The sequence below is a fragment of the Bradysia coprophila genome (genome assembly GCF_014529535.1).
Source record: "Bradysia coprophila strain Holo2 chromosome IV unlocalized genomic scaffold, BU_Bcop_v1 contig_144, whole genome shotgun sequence".
Classification (NCBI taxonomy): Eukaryota; Metazoa; Arthropoda; class Insecta; order Diptera; family Sciaridae; genus Bradysia; species Bradysia coprophila.
Genome location: NW_023503373.1, coordinates 3,428,432 through 3,443,955, shown reverse-complemented (window position 1 = coordinate 3,443,955; position 15,524 = coordinate 3,428,432). Strand labels below are relative to the sequence as shown.

The 15,524-nt window shown below is 34.8% G+C and overlaps 3 protein-coding genes across 5 annotated transcripts; 1 reads left to right on the top strand and 2 right to left on the bottom strand.

Moving 5' to 3' along the window:
- Positions 1 to 175: 175 nt before the first annotated feature.
- LOC119071281 (trypsin-1) lies at positions 176 to 3,617 on the bottom strand. Of its 2 annotated transcripts, none has more exons than XM_037176147.1 (7): positions 2,875 to 3,617; positions 1,285 to 1,462; positions 1,061 to 1,227; positions 871 to 996; positions 648 to 811; positions 427 to 503; positions 176 to 359 (listed from the first exon to the last, which is right to left on the bottom strand). In XM_037176147.1, exons 1-7 carry the CDS (start codon positions 2,957 to 2,959, stop codon positions 284 to 286), a joined length of 873 nt encoding a protein of 290 aa, XP_037032042.1. In that variant the 5' UTR covers positions 2,960 to 3,617; the 3' UTR covers positions 176 to 283. The 2 variants fall into 2 exon arrangements, with proteins under 2 accessions (XP_037032042.1, XP_037032043.1); XM_037176148.1 differs by having other exon boundaries at positions 3,143 to 3,617.
- Positions 3,618 to 4,203: 586 nt separating this feature from the next.
- Positions 4,204 to 15,465, bottom strand: LOC119071237. 2 transcript variants are annotated; one of them, XM_037176071.1, is made up of 7 exons: positions 15,451 to 15,465; positions 9,399 to 9,405; positions 5,567 to 6,100; positions 5,069 to 5,161; positions 4,941 to 5,012; positions 4,535 to 4,880; positions 4,204 to 4,478 (listed from the first exon to the last, which is right to left on the bottom strand). In XM_037176071.1, the coding sequence occupies exons 3-7, from the start codon at positions 6,074 to 6,076 to the stop codon at positions 4,276 to 4,278; spliced, it is 1,224 nt and encodes a 407-aa protein (XP_037031966.1). In that variant the 5' UTR covers positions 6,077 to 6,100; positions 9,399 to 9,405; positions 15,451 to 15,465; the 3' UTR covers positions 4,204 to 4,275. The 2 variants fall into 2 exon arrangements, with proteins under 2 accessions (XP_037031966.1, XP_037031965.1); XM_037176070.1 differs by lacking the exons at positions 9,399 to 9,405; positions 15,451 to 15,465 and having other exon boundaries at positions 5,567 to 6,432.
- On the top strand, positions 6,700 to 14,797 carry LOC119071243 (facilitated trehalose transporter Tret1-like). The gene is made up of 6 exons (XM_037176078.1): positions 6,700 to 6,716; positions 12,949 to 13,457; positions 13,517 to 13,563; positions 13,729 to 13,879; positions 13,976 to 14,248; positions 14,314 to 14,797. Exons 2-6 carry the CDS (start codon positions 13,086 to 13,088, stop codon positions 14,656 to 14,658), a joined length of 1,188 nt encoding a protein of 395 aa, XP_037031973.1. The 5' UTR covers positions 6,700 to 6,716; positions 12,949 to 13,085; the 3' UTR covers positions 14,659 to 14,797.
- Positions 15,466 to 15,524: the final 59 nt, after the last annotated feature.

Sequence of the window (15,524 nt, the reverse complement as noted above, 5' to 3'; positions counted from 1 at the left end):
GCGAACGAATTTAGCTGAATTTTTGATTTTTCATTTCAGAACATTTTTGATCGTCCCACGCCCCATGTCCTAAAGATTTTTTGGGTTGCTGATTACCTAAAGTTATGAACAACCTTTTCAGCAACATTTTTTTCAGTTCAGAGAATTTAAACCAATTGATTCAGTAAACCATCCCCAAGCTTTGCAGGGCAGAACATATTGATGCAATAATAGTCATTTCAAATTTTATTTTTAAAAATAAATAGTTTATCACAGATAGGTTTAAGCTAGTCAGTCACAGCCTCTATTTGATTTCGATTGTTTGTTTAATCCAATTGATGTATTTACTTACACGTGTATAGATTCCCGGCAAGCCAGGCCTAACAGAAAAGGTTTAAAAGAATCTGTTAATGACCACCGTCCTCTCATCAATTCAATGATATTTACCTGCCACATCCTACACCTGTTGAAACTACACCAATTAAGGAATGATTCGGAGTAATGAGAGGACCACCTGAATCGGCCTAAATTCGAGAAGAGAGAAAATGTTTTCACAAAAAGAATTTCAATGCCTTCCAGAGCTGAAAAATTAGCAATCAAATACAAACCCAATAAACTCTACATCTATTCCAGTTATTCTTCGATTTAGTAACCATATAGATACTCACCCAACATGAATCGATTCCACCACTCACATGTCCCGCACAAATCTGATTCTCAGTAAGTATGATGTCACTCCCCTTTTCTCGGAACGATTTTTGGCAATCAGAATTTTTCCATACATTCACCGATGCTTTTTGTAAAATGTTAGCAGGATCACCGGTACTCTGATCTTTATAGGGAGACGAATATTAAACCTGAACTTATAATAAACGAGATAAATAATCCTACCCTCCATAGTCCAACCCCAACCACTAACCACAGCAACGTCTCCTTCGTAGTTGTTTTCGCTTGATAGAATACAAGCCGGTTTAACGACATCGGTAAATATGATTGTCTTATGCAGGCGCAGTAATGCTTCAATGAGAAAAATGAACATCAAAGATTATCATGACGAGAACTGTTCTCAGATCAAATTTACCTATATCATCTTTAACCGATTCGCACCGATAGTCTGGATGAGTTACAATTGTCCTTATATTCATTTCGAAGGCACTACTCTCAATGGCATTGTCTTTAAAACTGGACATCGTGTGTAGACCGATTACTGACTTAATTTGATTCGGTTTCATAAATCTGTTTAGACCACTTAAAATCGAAACAAATGTGGAATGGAATTTAAATATTGAACACAATTTTCCTTACTTGCAAACACAGTGACCAGCTGTTAAAAGCCATTGATCATTCACAATCGTAGCACCACAGAAGTGTCCACCTCGGCGAGTCAAACTGACAATGAACGGAAATTCGCTTTCTTCCGCATTTGTTCCACCAACCACGCGACTGCTTCGATAAGACAATGGGAAATTTATGCATTTCGAGTCTACAGAAGAAAAATGGGAAATGTAAAATGCAAAAATTGTTTAGATTGTCACACCCGCCCGCATAGACTAAGCAACAGGAAAATGTATTCGGAAGGTCGTAAGTGATAAAGTTTTGCTACAGTACTGTACAATTTAACGAATATAACTCTAACGTTGTCGCTATAGTTAGATAAATAACAACAAAATGTTCAGTTAACCATTACTTTAGCCGTAGATCTAAATGTAAATTTTAATATTTTGCTTCTTTTCTTATTTTGATTGAATTATTTCCAACGAATCGATACAAAATCTTTTACTACATTAGTTTTAACATTCTTTCTGTTACAAAAGATATAATATCGAGCCAGAGCTAATGAATTACGATTGTTGTCGCTATTAATAACATATGGCGTTGAGGTCCGTCAATATTATATCCTGCAAGGACACAAGGAACGACTTCAGTGATGGTTGTTGGCATGCACAATAAACAAGTGACTACCGGGTTTTGTAGATTTTCACAACTTGAACCTAAACTATGAAAACAGCTTTTTTATCTACCGTAATTCTATAACAAATCAGCATATTTTCAGGAAATTTATTGAATTTATGTTTTAATTATACCGCTATGTGATCTTGATGTGATTGAAAGTTCGACTCATGTCTCATTGAGTCAACAATGTAGTGTAAACTCTCAATAATATAATAGCTTAATGCATCAAGATTCGGATAAAAAATTCTGAAAAATGTTGTTGATTTCTTCAGACAGTGCTCTATTGTTGTGACGCTGAGGTGGTTTCAAAATAATGCAAAACGATTGAGATCTTACACGAGAGTTCAGGTTTATAATTTTCCGAATTATCGCACGAAACGATTAAGATCTTATACGAGCCTTCGGGTTTAAGTTTCCGAGTTATCACTTTTTTATAGACCGAGAGGCTCTGGAACAATTAAGGACTGGGAAGTGAGAAATCGAATAATAAAACGTTCCAAGTTATAAGAATGTCAATAGTCCAAGGCGTTAGAATCTATAATTCTTCCCTGATAATACTGATGATACCGAAAGGCATCGTGGAACATTGGTTTCAAAATGAAGCTGTTGAGTTGATGGATGAAATTTTCATTGAAAGGCGTGTAATGTTATCACTGAGATATTATACACTAGTCATACCCTCGTTATGACATTTTAAGGCTCAAAAATATTTGTTTTTGGCAGTGTAATAATATATCATAGGCTTAAAGCAGTAAGACTTTTAGCTACTGATGTGCACACGCCTTCCGTCTGTCATTTTTAAAATCAAAATTTTTAGTAGATCTTTTTCACCATTACAAGTTTCTCACAACATACTTTTCAACAAACTTTTAACAATAAACTTTTCGATCTTGTTACACTAAATAGCTTAAACAAATATTTAACATTACAACAGTTTCGCACCTGTTTCTTGTGCAACAAGATTTCCTAATGTATTAACACTCAATAAAAACGCACAAAATAACCGAAACACAAGTAAGTTTCCCATTGCCTCAATTTATTTATTCGAATTTTGTGTGTGATCTATTTTTTATGTTTCTAAATTGTGAATTCACTTGATCAACCGATATCGTCAACTGATAGTGCTGAACTTATTATTAATAATTTATTGTCATCGCTTTTTATATTATTGTTTCCAATTAATCCAATATTGTTTACACATTGAACATACCCCGGCACCAAAGACAGTTTTTTCCCCACCCGGCGTGTCGTAAGTGACTCAATATAATTTTCATGGCCCAAGTTTATTTAAGTGTAATCGCATGCTGAAATGGTTTGTTTACGAAAGCATACCGGCGTACTCCTTCCAATTTAAATGATAATAGAGTTTGGCTCGCTTACACAAAAGTGCAATAAATATTTATGTAAATAAGCGATAGGGAAATTGTTGTAGGTGTACATATCAGTTGTTATGTTTATTTGGTTATCATTTTTTGTGTACGTATCAGCCGTGTCATGACATTGAATTTGAACTTTAACGTTTTTTTTGTTTTCGATTTTTTTAAAATAAATTCGAAGAAAGTTCGCTGATAACTATTTTGTGAGCTTGATCAGTCCACTGAACTCGAAATGGAATTTGTTAAATTAGTGACGGAAGTGAATCGGCGGAAGTGATGTCTCATTCTTTGTTGTTCAGATTGATAGTTTCCAAGTAAGTCTTCCTCTTTTTCTAACCATCTGTTACTGACAACGACGTATTATGAAGCAAAATACTTGTTATAAAGCAAAGGAAGTGATAGATTTTTTTTTCCACCTGTTGAAAACCCTTATATGAAGTGACAGATTCGATTGCTATTCTCATTATATTCTTGCCTTGCCTTCTGCAGCAAGCTAAATCATCAAATATTCATATGCGCGCTGATTATCATTTTGCCGCTGTATTTCATTATATTGTTTAAATGAAATGCATTGTTTAAAAGCATAGTGCACTCCCGCAATCGCATTAAAATTGCACTTGAACTCTGTAATTTCATTGTGTTCTTATCATTTTTGCGTAATAATTCCAAGTCTGACTAAGTGCAATACTTCATAATTGAGGTATGTAATTTAATTATGTCTCTTACAGGTGTGGGCGGGTTGATGTCGCTCGCAGTGAATATATATAGTGCGGCCAAGGTAATGAAATTATTATCAATTTTATTTGAAATAGTGACGGTTTTCTCTATCGTATCGTCTCCTCTAAAACCCTTCGAATGACATGTAATTGCAGACGGGAAGCAAATAAAAAAGAGTCGATGACTATAGCGACTTTATTATAGATCCCATTAGTAACCCGTATTATAACAGTAAATTCGTAAAAACCTTTCACCAAATATTTTCTAGCACTTTGTGATCATCGAATTTCTTTAACATAAACTCCATCGCCTTTCGATAATTTTGTGACCCATACATTGCGTTTCGTAATCTGGCTGATGCTTCTTCGTCTATTAGATTTTCCATGCTTGATTCTTTGGACGCTTCTTTGTCCATCATAATTATTGGTGTAATTCCAATTGATGATGAAAATCCTTGAAATTAGCACAGATTATTCATACTGCCCGGAAGTCTGTGGGTCAATTCTTACCATAAAATTCACGGCTGCGTATTTCCTTTTTCACCGCCTCCAAACTGTATTGTTGATTCGACAAATTTTTGAGTATCTTCGAAAAATTGTTGTAATATACTTCAATCAACACATCGACCTTCTTTTCTCTAACTTCGTTTGTCGGACTTGTGCTGAGGAAATAATTGATATCTAAACCGGGACTGGAGAAGAAGCTCATCTGGTAATCGACAAATACAACATCTACAGGCTTCCCTTCCTCATATTTGAATAAGAAATTGTTGACCCATAGGTCACCGTGATTAAGAACCTTAATTGAGGAAGGGGAGTTGTTACAGAGGTTTGCAACTTTCTGAATGAAATTTTCCTGAAAATAGTTCAATGATTTTAGCTTAAATTGCCTCTCTTAAATTTGACTGATGTATACACTCAAGATGTCCATTTTCTTGGCGATATTCTCGTAACCTGGCCATGTTTTCACTTGATCAATACACGAAATCTAAGTGAGAAGGAATTTATGTCTTTCAAATCAATCAAATTGTTTGATATTCGTACCAATCCTTTTTCAAAAACCGCTTTCATAACATCAGCTACTGGAGCGTTTGGCTTAAAAAATCCAAAGTAATATTTGTCCATGTGATGCTTTTCCTGAATATTAGAAATTAGAATTAATTCGAAAAATTCAAAAATTTCACAAGAGAATGACTAGTCGTGGAATTGAGAGCTCAAACCGAATCTTTGATCAACAATTTACAGACGGCAGACATAGGTTTTTGGTGATTTAACTCGTTATAGACGGCAAGCATATGGCCATTATTACTATCGGGTCTATTACTTCCATCGATCGATGTATTTTTAATCGGTTGATTTCAAATCTTGTACTTCAATTTTTTAACATGCATTTTATTATAGAAAGTACCATACTACGTAGAGCTTGCCATTATTTTTCTCATCGTTGTCGATAACAGATGAATAGCCGTATCTGACAGTTTGATCATAGAGTTCGTTTGATTCTCTGAGTAGGTTCACATACGTGCTTTAAGGTATACAAACCATTTCAGATAAGACTATAGAAGCCGCATGAAATCTTCCCAATTTGCTCAAAACCAATTTACAGTGTGCTTCATCGATACCCGACTGTCTGTCAGCCATCTGATAGCCCAAAACTTTCAGATCCTCAAAAACAATTAACTGCACAGGCTCCTTAATCGCATAAAAACAGCGAGCGCACATGTATTCACCATCGAGTATATCCGAAATCTTTGGAATTGTATCCGTGTACATTTTGACCTCCTTGTTGAACACCTCTAAATTGTCCAAAGCTGGTGACCGAGCTTCAACAAAAGGCATTGCCTTGACAATCAACACTATCGAATTGTTCGATTTTCCATTTTTCGTATAGACAATTTTGGCTCGGTAGATATCACTGCAATAATTGTCGCCAGCTGAACTTCCCATTGTTATTTCATAGTTGTTGATGACGATGCTGGAATCCTTGAAACCGTTTCTGAGTGATTTCTCGAACAGATCTTTCGATATATAATCCGGAAACTTTGTTGCCATTTTAGTTGTTGAACCACACTTTTTCTTAAAAAGATTTTTTTTTCTAACACTGTCTGAGATTGATATGAACAATTTTTTTTTCTTTTATATTCGACAAAACAAAAAGTTAATTTTTTTTTAAGTTCTTCGATCTTAAGAGCTTGACCAGCAAATCAGGTCCGTTCTGAAGACCAGTTCGTTACGAAATGCTTCGGTAAAATAAAAGCTTTTCGACGGTGGTTTCTATATATTAGGAGAATTTTTAATGTCTTAATTCATTACTTGAAATTACTTTGTCTCATTATTCGTATTCAAAAAATCTGCTTAAGATGAGATATTTCAACCAATGAGTACCGTACGTGTAAGACGCAATTTTGTTATTAATATTAAGTTAGTTTTAAAAATATTTTTTGTCGACTGTTTTTTTGTTGTATAGTCATTTATTATGTAATCAAATTAACGATGAATTGAACTTTTTGAAATAATGAACAAAAGTTCTGCTGTGTCTCTGATTTGTATTTATTACAAAAAATAGAGAAAAAAACGAGTAAGAACATGAACTGAACATTTTCAGTTTGTTAATATAGTAGTCTCGGTCATCATGTTCTTGCAATGTTTCACAATTTTGGTTTGACTTAGTTACGTTCAGGCGAGCGTTCAGGTATTAAAGTTGTGAAATTCCATATCGATTGCACCAGTTCATTTAAGTTCAAAACTAATGCAATAAGTTGATAACTCTGTCAATTGAACATATTCATTTTCAATCGATCCAAAGTTTTCTTTAGTACAAGTTACTCGATGGAGTGAGTGGGTTGGTGAAGAGTTGGTAAAACCATTTTGATAAAAGTGTTTAAATTCGTCAGTAACCCATATTTTAGTTATCACTGAGGAAGTACACATGTGAACACATGCTACAAGTATAATTCGTGCTATGTCCTTAAAAAAAATTCTCTATCGATCTGGGAAAATATTGACTGAGGAACGACAACCTATACGAAAAGTACCTTCTCTAATATCGATTTAAAATGGCTAATGTCTTTGAAATTGGAGCGTCTACATTCAACACACTAGTCATAATATATTGACTGAATTTGACGATAAGTAGTATTCTCAAAACGCAAACCATATCATCATCACATCGTTATTATTGGTGGAATATAATTCAACAAACTATTTCATATCAATCTAAAAGTTTTGCCATGAAAACAATTCTGAAATTAAAATTTATGATTATTCTAACAATTTATCAACAATCACTGTATGACTGGCAGGTTAAATTGTATGTCGCTGGTAGAGTGTGTTATTATTGTCATCGAAGGCGTATGTTGTCAATATAGACTGCAATTTTATTTATATTTTACGTGAAGATTTATACAGTCTCTTGATTTATACAATGACCAGGAAAGGAAATATTGAAGGACGTGCATGATAACTAGAAAAATGTGGAACTATGAAGTACCAATTCTGATGCATGAACAATTTTTTCAGGACAATTTTATAGGTCGGTTATGTGTATGTCTCGTGAAAATTCAATTAAATTTTCAAAAATAATTTGTTATAGCGTGACACCATTGAGTTTATATTCAATTAATAGGTAAAGTGATAGAAAAAAAAATATTTACCTTATTTACATTGTAGGCATGTATAGTGTCAGATAACTACATAAACATTACACGGAAACATTGTAGGTTATTGATGCGAATTTACACGAAACCAATAGACTCTGGTCAAGCTTAGCGTTTGATTTTTTACCTATCGAACGCCATTCACGCAAGTAACAATGGTTTTTTGTAAAATGAATAGGTGCTGTATTAATGGTATTTTAATTGTCCTCAATTAGGAATATTTATTTTTAGTGTTGTTAACTGTATGTGATTAGATTTACGGTCGATGTTTGAAACCGTTCTTTGTTGCGAGAGTATACAAAATGCTGTATAAGGTTTGTCTAATATAATTGAAACGATTTAATTTTAAAGCAATATGTTGTGGTCCATCGAAACCTATTCGGTTAGGAGTTGTGTACATTTGCACAGGTACGTTTTGCTGGAATCAAATAGTTACCCCTTCACAGCCACACGCAAGTTTATCACTATCACAAGCATATTAATCTAGTGTTTGCCTTTCTTTGATCTAATCTTTACCAACAAATTAATGACAAATCTTTTACTTCATTAGTTTTCACATACATTTTGCTAAGTAAGACCAATTAAGCCATAACCCAAGAAACAAGCAAGTCAAGCTTTGTTGTGGCTGCAAAATAATTTACATAAAATAATCGTCAAAGAAGACGCTTTAGAAGATTCTCCGTAAGTAGTTATCCGCTCCCTAGTTTGAATAGCGCACACAATGAATTTTTTTTAGTAATACAGTCATGCAACCGAAACTTACCTTCTCTTAATTTGGTATGTAGTGCACAAAGTGTATTATGATATTGCTGGTTATGCAACGAATATGAAATGATTTCGACGGGTTGGATTAAAGCGTACATAGTGCTTGTGCATATCTAAATTTTGTATCATATTCTGAAATTGAAGTTATTTGCATAGCGTACTATAATAAATTAATTTAATTTTACTCTAAATGAAACAGATTTTGGAAGACTTTAAAATTCTGCTAATAATTAGGAAGAAAAATAATTGCATATGCAGAGCACGAATTACTTATGCATCCGAGTCTGGCGGTTTATTTAAACTTTTATTTTTTATTCCGTAGAGGAAATCAAGTGATTCGTTCAAATGTGCTCGTAATTAATATCCGATAGCTAAGAGCTTCTAAATTAGATAATCTGATGGGTAAATGCATGCTGAAAACATTGTTGAAATTCTAATTATTCGCCGAGAATAATAGATTATGTGTTTTCATTATTAATCCGTGAACTAATTAATTAATGTCAATTCAAAGTTGAGAGCGTGCTAGAAATTCAGTTTAATAACAAACAATTGTACGCCTGATAAACACTTAAGGTTTTATATATAAGTGTAGATTTAGTCGAGTTGCTTTTGCTATTGTTTTCATACAAATACGTCTAATACGTCTAATACCTCTAATACAAAAGATCGTGCATACAGAATTAAAGTAATAAACAAATGAAGTAACAGATTTCATTTTAATCTGCTGATCATGTAATCGATGTTCTAACTGTCATGATGATATGTTCTCTGTCATCTGTTACACGTTCACAGTCGTAAGAAGCTAAAATATTTAGGTAAAAAGGTGAAAATCATAGAAGAGAGAATCGGAAGACTTAGTGACTTATTTTTGGCCAAGACCAGAGTACTACATCTAGCTTGAACATAGAAAATATTCGGAAGGCACTCCTAAGCGGTGGCTCTTATCACTAAACCTTCTAACTTGAAACTTATAAAATTCAGTGTTCATGCTAGAAGCAGTGTTGTTTTTACTTCCATTTTATAAGTACAATGAGCTATAATATGCAGCAACGTTTTTGAGTTATACAAATGTTGATCACCAAAAATGTTTGTTGTGCACAGACTAATTTAAGGATAGTATATGGGTAAATCCAGGGTTAGTTGCGTTACAAATTTCGTCATTTCTGAGGCATAAAGTGAGCTGTGTTGGCTATGTTTTGCGGTAACAAATCAGTCTATAAATTTTCTAATACTCAGTATACCCAGAGCTTTCATGCCAACATGAATTGGAATTTTTAGCCTGCGAAGTGTCGAAGTGTCGAAGAAGTCGGCGGTTAGTTGCGTTGCACGTTTGTGACTTTTCGAAATATTTTCACCAAATGTAACCTGATTTCTGTAAACTGTTTTTTCCCTGAAAGCTATGGTCAAGATGCGCAGTTTAAGCCCAATATGAGGTTGGTAGCCCAAAATTTGTGGGAGATGTGTCTGTAAAAGTGATAATTCTCGGTGGTCATTTAATAGCAAGAAACATTTTTTTTTTCGAAATTGGTGGTTGGTGCCCCACAGCCACAGAAAATGTTGCTTTGGCTCAAAACCTCGACGAGTCAAAATTTGAGGATGACACTTATCATCATTGGGAAGCTGATTCTACCTACTTTCACTCACCCAACTAACCTGATCGAGTCAAAGTTATTTTTCTCGTGGAGTCATACGCTGTAGCTTTCAAATGACACCGATCTTCAGTTTTTATGTGAAAAAATGTAATTTTGGCAACGTTTGGGTCGAGGTGATTAAACCTTACTTCGAAGCGGAATGAACCAAAAATCTTCTAAAAATTTAATTTAATGTCATTTGGTGCAATTGTGGAATTATAGCGTTCGTTTCTACAGGGAAACAGGATTACAGAAATCATTTGAGATTTATTGAGAATATCTTGGAAAGTCGAATACAAAAAAACCCTTTTTGGTCATATCTCCCCGAGACGTTATGTCAATGATCTCATATTGGCAAAAAAAAACTATAATTTTCAAAAATTTGCTAAGAACAAGCATTAATGTTTATGGTGGTATCTCCCCGAGTTTACTGAAATCGGTTTTCATTTGGTGAAAATATTTCGAAAAGTCTCAAATTAGCTGGAGTTACCCATATGATGTAACGTTATCAACCCCATGAACTGCACTGTTCTAACAAGCAAAACATACGAGAATGCAGTGATGTCCCTAACGCAAGCATTTCATAGTCTCTTTACGTATCTAACAAGTTCACAAAGACAAGCTTTTAACGACGATGAATTATTCACAACATTGATTTTTATTGCTTTGTGATTTGAGGAGATTCATTGATACAGCGCTTAAGCCAATGTTTTAAGAAATAAAAACATTTGTATAAGACAAAGATTGTCAATGAATTTTTAAACGAATGCATCCCAGTGGCTCTTAAACAAACGTTCCTTAAATATTCAATGAACTAACAAGCGTTGAATGTGTAAAGGGCAATTTCCTCTGCGACAGCGACAGCGTTGAGCTTCGGCTAATGTCATCAAAGTACTTAGATCGAAAGAAGTTACAGATTCAATACATGTACAATGTCTGATAAGTTTCTGGTCAACGATATAAGTTAAAAAGTCTTCTTTAAAAAATCAATAAAAATTTTGAATTACGAATTACTCGGTATGCCAGGCTGCATATAGTTGACAATACAATATTCTTCCTACCTATAAATTTTGTGCATTTTCCTCCAGCCAAACATGCTCCCCGATACAATTTTACGTATTATACGGTGAACATGGGCATGTGGCATCTTATATTTATTGAGGTTGTTCTTGTAGTATCCAATTTGTTCGTCTTGACTTCACAGTAATTTATCAAGTACAAGAGTTCCATGTTCTTCAAACTAACATACCGAACTCTAAACAATCTTACCGCTGCGCTATATAGGGCTGTTCACTTCAGTCAATATGTCGACAACAAATTTATGAACTTGTAACGTATAGAGTTGTGCATAACATTATAACGTTTTTCTTGACTCTTAAGAGGAAAAAGACATAAAATATTGAACATTAAAATGTAACATAGAACAAGATTCACTTCACGTTGGATTTTGTTCTTCATACTGGAAGATAAAGAAAAATTTCGTGTTTCATAATGCCGTAGTAGTTCAGGATGCATAACAAAATATGAAATTGAATTGCAGATACCATGGCATTTTCCATAAAAATGGAAAATTTCTTGTTTTTTCAATTAATTTTGAAAGTTTCCGTATGTTTACTTAATGTCAATAAAGGCAATATTTGCCAGTCGTTTAACATAATAATTCAATTTAATGAATTTATTTTTCACAAAAAATTTACCAGCAGGAACGTCAACCAAATTTTTATGCATCAGAGACGAACATCCTGCTTGTTGTACATATACGAAAATCCTTTCTATTCTATTATGTATCTTTTGATCTTAATGTATAATTTAACATTGAATATCCTTATCTATCCAAGTTTTTCCTTTTATTATACCATGGACGACGGTAACAAAAAGGCAATTACTAGAATCTTCTTTAAATACTGTAATCACGACATTTCCTTGGATGAAATTGCATAGTCATAGATCTCAGATGATTAGACGGTGTAATAATTACTGCGGGAAAACTTATTTATCTTCGAGGAGAAGTTTGTGTTCAGAGTGGCGGGGTATATAATCCTCCTCGAGATTATACATAATTATCCTGAAGATGCGTAATAATTATCATTATTATGCTCCAAACCAAAACTAACAAATTTTGACACCAGAAAAATTGAAATACGAAGAGGAATCAGGGGTGCAAAATTTGGTTCGAGCACACAGGCAGGAGTGATTTTGCGATTATCGCGAAGTTGTTTCCGAAGTAATGAAGTACGTAGCAACGTACAATGTCTGGCTTTACTACCTGTCCCAATAGAAAGTTGATTTCCACATAAAAAAATCAACCAGAAATAGTCCACATGTAATGGATCATTTTCGCAGGGGGACAAATTACATGTAATGGTCAACTTTCGCATGGGGTAGATAGTCAAAATCTATTCCACGTTTAGTGAGCGTTACTTTATACAGATACGATCCCAATGATATGTTCATCGTTTGTGAAATTTATCCCAGTAACAAAGTGTGGGTAGATGTGTGTGAACCATGTGAACAAGTTTCAATTTAATATCACTCTTCATACACCGACTAACTTTCGATTGGTTACATGAGCTTGTGTGGCTGTGTGATGTAACTACATTATATTTCAAGAAAGTCCTGTGGACATAAACAAACACTCGTTCAAATACAATTCCAAACACATAAAGCAATTTGAATAAAATTCAATTTATCTGCAACATAAACAGTTCAGTCTACATTATTACTCATGTAAAACAAGACAATGTCAAGTAGATCAACACAACGTTCACAATATTTTGCCGCCCTCGCAGGTTTCTTTTTCCGATTCTTTATATTTTCATAGAAGAATGAGATGTCAGAATTCACATTTACTTCCATTAAAAAAAAAATTCAGCGTCTATCGGAGCTTTGGCACAGAGTGCAGCCATCAATTGGGCTACTCCTACTGGACCGCAAGTCCTAAACAAACTCATATTGACAGATGAACAAATTCCTTGGGTTGGTTCAACCTTAACAATTGCAGCAGGTTCTATGTGCATTCTAACCGGATTTTTTGCAAGTTTTATCGGTCGTAAGACTGCAATGCTTCTACTCGTCATCCCGTTTACATTTGGCTGGACACTGATTATTTTTGCAAGGAATTTTACCATGGTAATTATGGGTCGTGCTTTACTCGGCATTGCAACCGGAGGAGTGTGTGTCATCGTGCCAATTTACATTGCCGAAATAGCCGAGACACGTATTCGGGGCGTATTGTGTTATCTCTTCCAACTTTCATCCTCTGTGGGAACACTACTTGCCGGTGCTTCCATTACCACATCACGGTTAAGTGTTGTTTGTGCTGTGATTCCGTTGGTGTTTGGAATACTCATTCTATTTTGCCCTGAATCACCGACTTACTTGGTATATGAATAGAAATCCAGTTGTCCGAATTTGCGAATGTAAGACTTTGAATTTCACAGATGCAAAACAATAGACCTGGTGATGCTTCAAGGGCTCTGCTACGGTTACGCGGAAGAAAATATAATCCGTCAATTGAGCTAAATGCCATTCAGTCAACTTTAAAGCAAAACCAACCAATGCAGCAACGAGAACAACAGCAAAAACCAAAAAAACAACAAACACGACAACAAAGGATATGGTCGAGGATACTCTTGTGGCATCGAGAAAAAAAACTTCAACCAGCTCAATACAAGGAAGCTTTTCAATCATTGTTTCGGCAGTCGTCAGTGAAGGCGTTGTTCATTAGCTATGGATTGTTTGTTTGTCAACAAATGTGTGGCATCAACATTCTAAAATTCTACACGGAGGACATATTCCCGGCGGTAGGTGTTTTCATTTGTCATTTTAGTCTGATGCATGGAATGAACTATGGATCAGGATGAGAGAACTTATAAGACATTTGAACTATTCTCCCTCAGGTCGACGAAACGAAGCTCAATTCAGCTTCGTTAACAGCTTTCATTGGTGTCGTTGCTACAGTTGTCGCAGGGTTTATTGTTGACAGAATAGGAAGACGTGCTTTGCTGATAACATCACAGATAATAATAACAATCTGCTCCCTTTCGTTGGGCTTTTATTTCCGCATAAAAGAATCAAATTCAAACAGTGTGGATCATTTGAATTGGATTCCACTGATTATACAGGGCGTATTCACAGTAGCATTTTCAATTGGACTTGGTCCAATACCATGGGTAAGTTAAATCGCTTAACTGACTGACTTAACGAACTCATTGATTTTTCAATGTTTAACTTTCAGGTGATTTTAGGTGAAATATTTCCAACAGACGTTAAATGCTTGGCCGGATCGATTTCCACTTCGGCAAGCCTGACCTTAGCCTTCATTACGACGAAGACCCACGATAGTCTTCACGAAGTGTTTGGTGCTGGCGGTGTATTTTGGTTGTACACAAGTTTTTCGTTGCTTGGAACCGTTTTCGTATACTATGTCGTTCCGGAAACGAAAGGAAAATCGCTAAATAACATTCAGCAAATAATCAACGAAGTTCAGCCGGCTGACTCAGATGGATTGCTGGAGAATAGTGACAATATTGCAATGAAAGAGCTAAGGGATGGTCAGAAAGGGAAATTCTTCACTTTGTAAAAAGCTTGTTTATTGGCTGAAGGGCTATTTCTATAGTATTAAACAACCTCTAGAGCTAGGTTTTTTTTGCATTAACTATAAAGTGTACTTTCACCTGCATTCTGCAAGGAGCCAATAAAGCATACGTAAGATAATTCGATTAAGCGTCTCATTTTGAACACAGCTCTGCTCCTAGCGCAAACGTAACATATATTCGGAAGCTCGACAATCAAAATTGGTCTTGCATGAAAATGTGAATCCTTTTTGTCGTTGGAAAAATGAGAGGTCGAGCTAGGAACAGTGCTATGTTTTCAAAGAATGCAGCTCTCACAGCCAGAACAGGTGAAATCAGCCTAATTTTGTCATTTTTCACAGAATCGTCGTGGTTAGACTCGATAAAATCATATTAATTATGTGTTGGATATCTGTGAAATGTTAATTTGCATCTAAACGTACACACTTTGAAGCTACATACATTACCGAACTATATTTGAGACGTAGAGGTTACAAACTTACATCGATTGCATAGGTTTTAATGGAATTGAAGAACTTTAATTGAGAAGCAATAAATTTTCCAATTGCTTCGTAACATCTACTCTTCAATTTCACATTGTTATCGCGTATTTCGCTTTCAAAGTTTTTCTCGTTGTTTTTCCATTAGTCAAAATGAAACCAATATACCAATTTCAGAGTACGAATATCTTACTCACAGATGCCGGAGTCTACGAAAATGTACAGAACAACACGTATTGTGTGGGTTGCAAATCTTTGCTCTTTATAACTGGCGGTGGTGCTCCTTCACTGTTAGCATACATAATTTAGAATTTACAGAAGAAAGGTAAGTCGTGTCCGTGTGGCAAGTTCAGTCCAAGGAAATTTTAAAAAAT

Coding starts and splice junctions, on each gene's coding strand:
- LOC119071281 (XM_037176147.1), bottom strand. CDS start 2,959: ATGGGAAACTTACTTGTGTTTCGGTTATTTTGTGCGTTTTTATTGAGT. Junction 812..870: donor TTGGGGTTGGACTATGGAGG/GTAGGATTATTT, acceptor CTCCCTATAAAG/ATCAGAGTACCGGTGATCCT. Junction 360..426: donor ACAGGTGTAGGATGTGGCAG/GTAAATATCATT, acceptor CTTTTCTGTTAG/GCCTGGCTTGCCGGGAATCT.
- LOC119071243 (XM_037176078.1), top strand. CDS start 13,086: ATGTGCATTCTAACCGGATTTTTTGCAAGTTTTATCGGTCGTAAGACT. Junction 13,564..13,728: donor TCAAGGGCTCTGCTACGGTT/ACGCGGAAGAAA, acceptor TCGAGAAAAAAA/ACTTCAACCAGCTCAATACA. Junction 14,249..14,313: donor GACTTGGTCCAATACCATGG/GTAAGTTAAATC, acceptor TTTAACTTTCAG/GTGATTTTAGGTGAAATATT.
- LOC119071237 (XM_037176071.1), bottom strand. CDS start 6,076: ATGGCAACAAAGTTTCCGGATTATATATCGAAAGATCTGTTCGAGAAA. Junction 5,013..5,068: donor CGGTTTTTGAAAAAGGATTG/GTACGAATATCA, acceptor CTTCTCACTTAG/ATTTCGTGTATTGATCAAGT. Junction 4,479..4,534: donor ACGCAGCCGTGAATTTTATG/GTAAGAATTGAC, acceptor GCTAATTTCAAG/GATTTTCATCATCAATTGGA.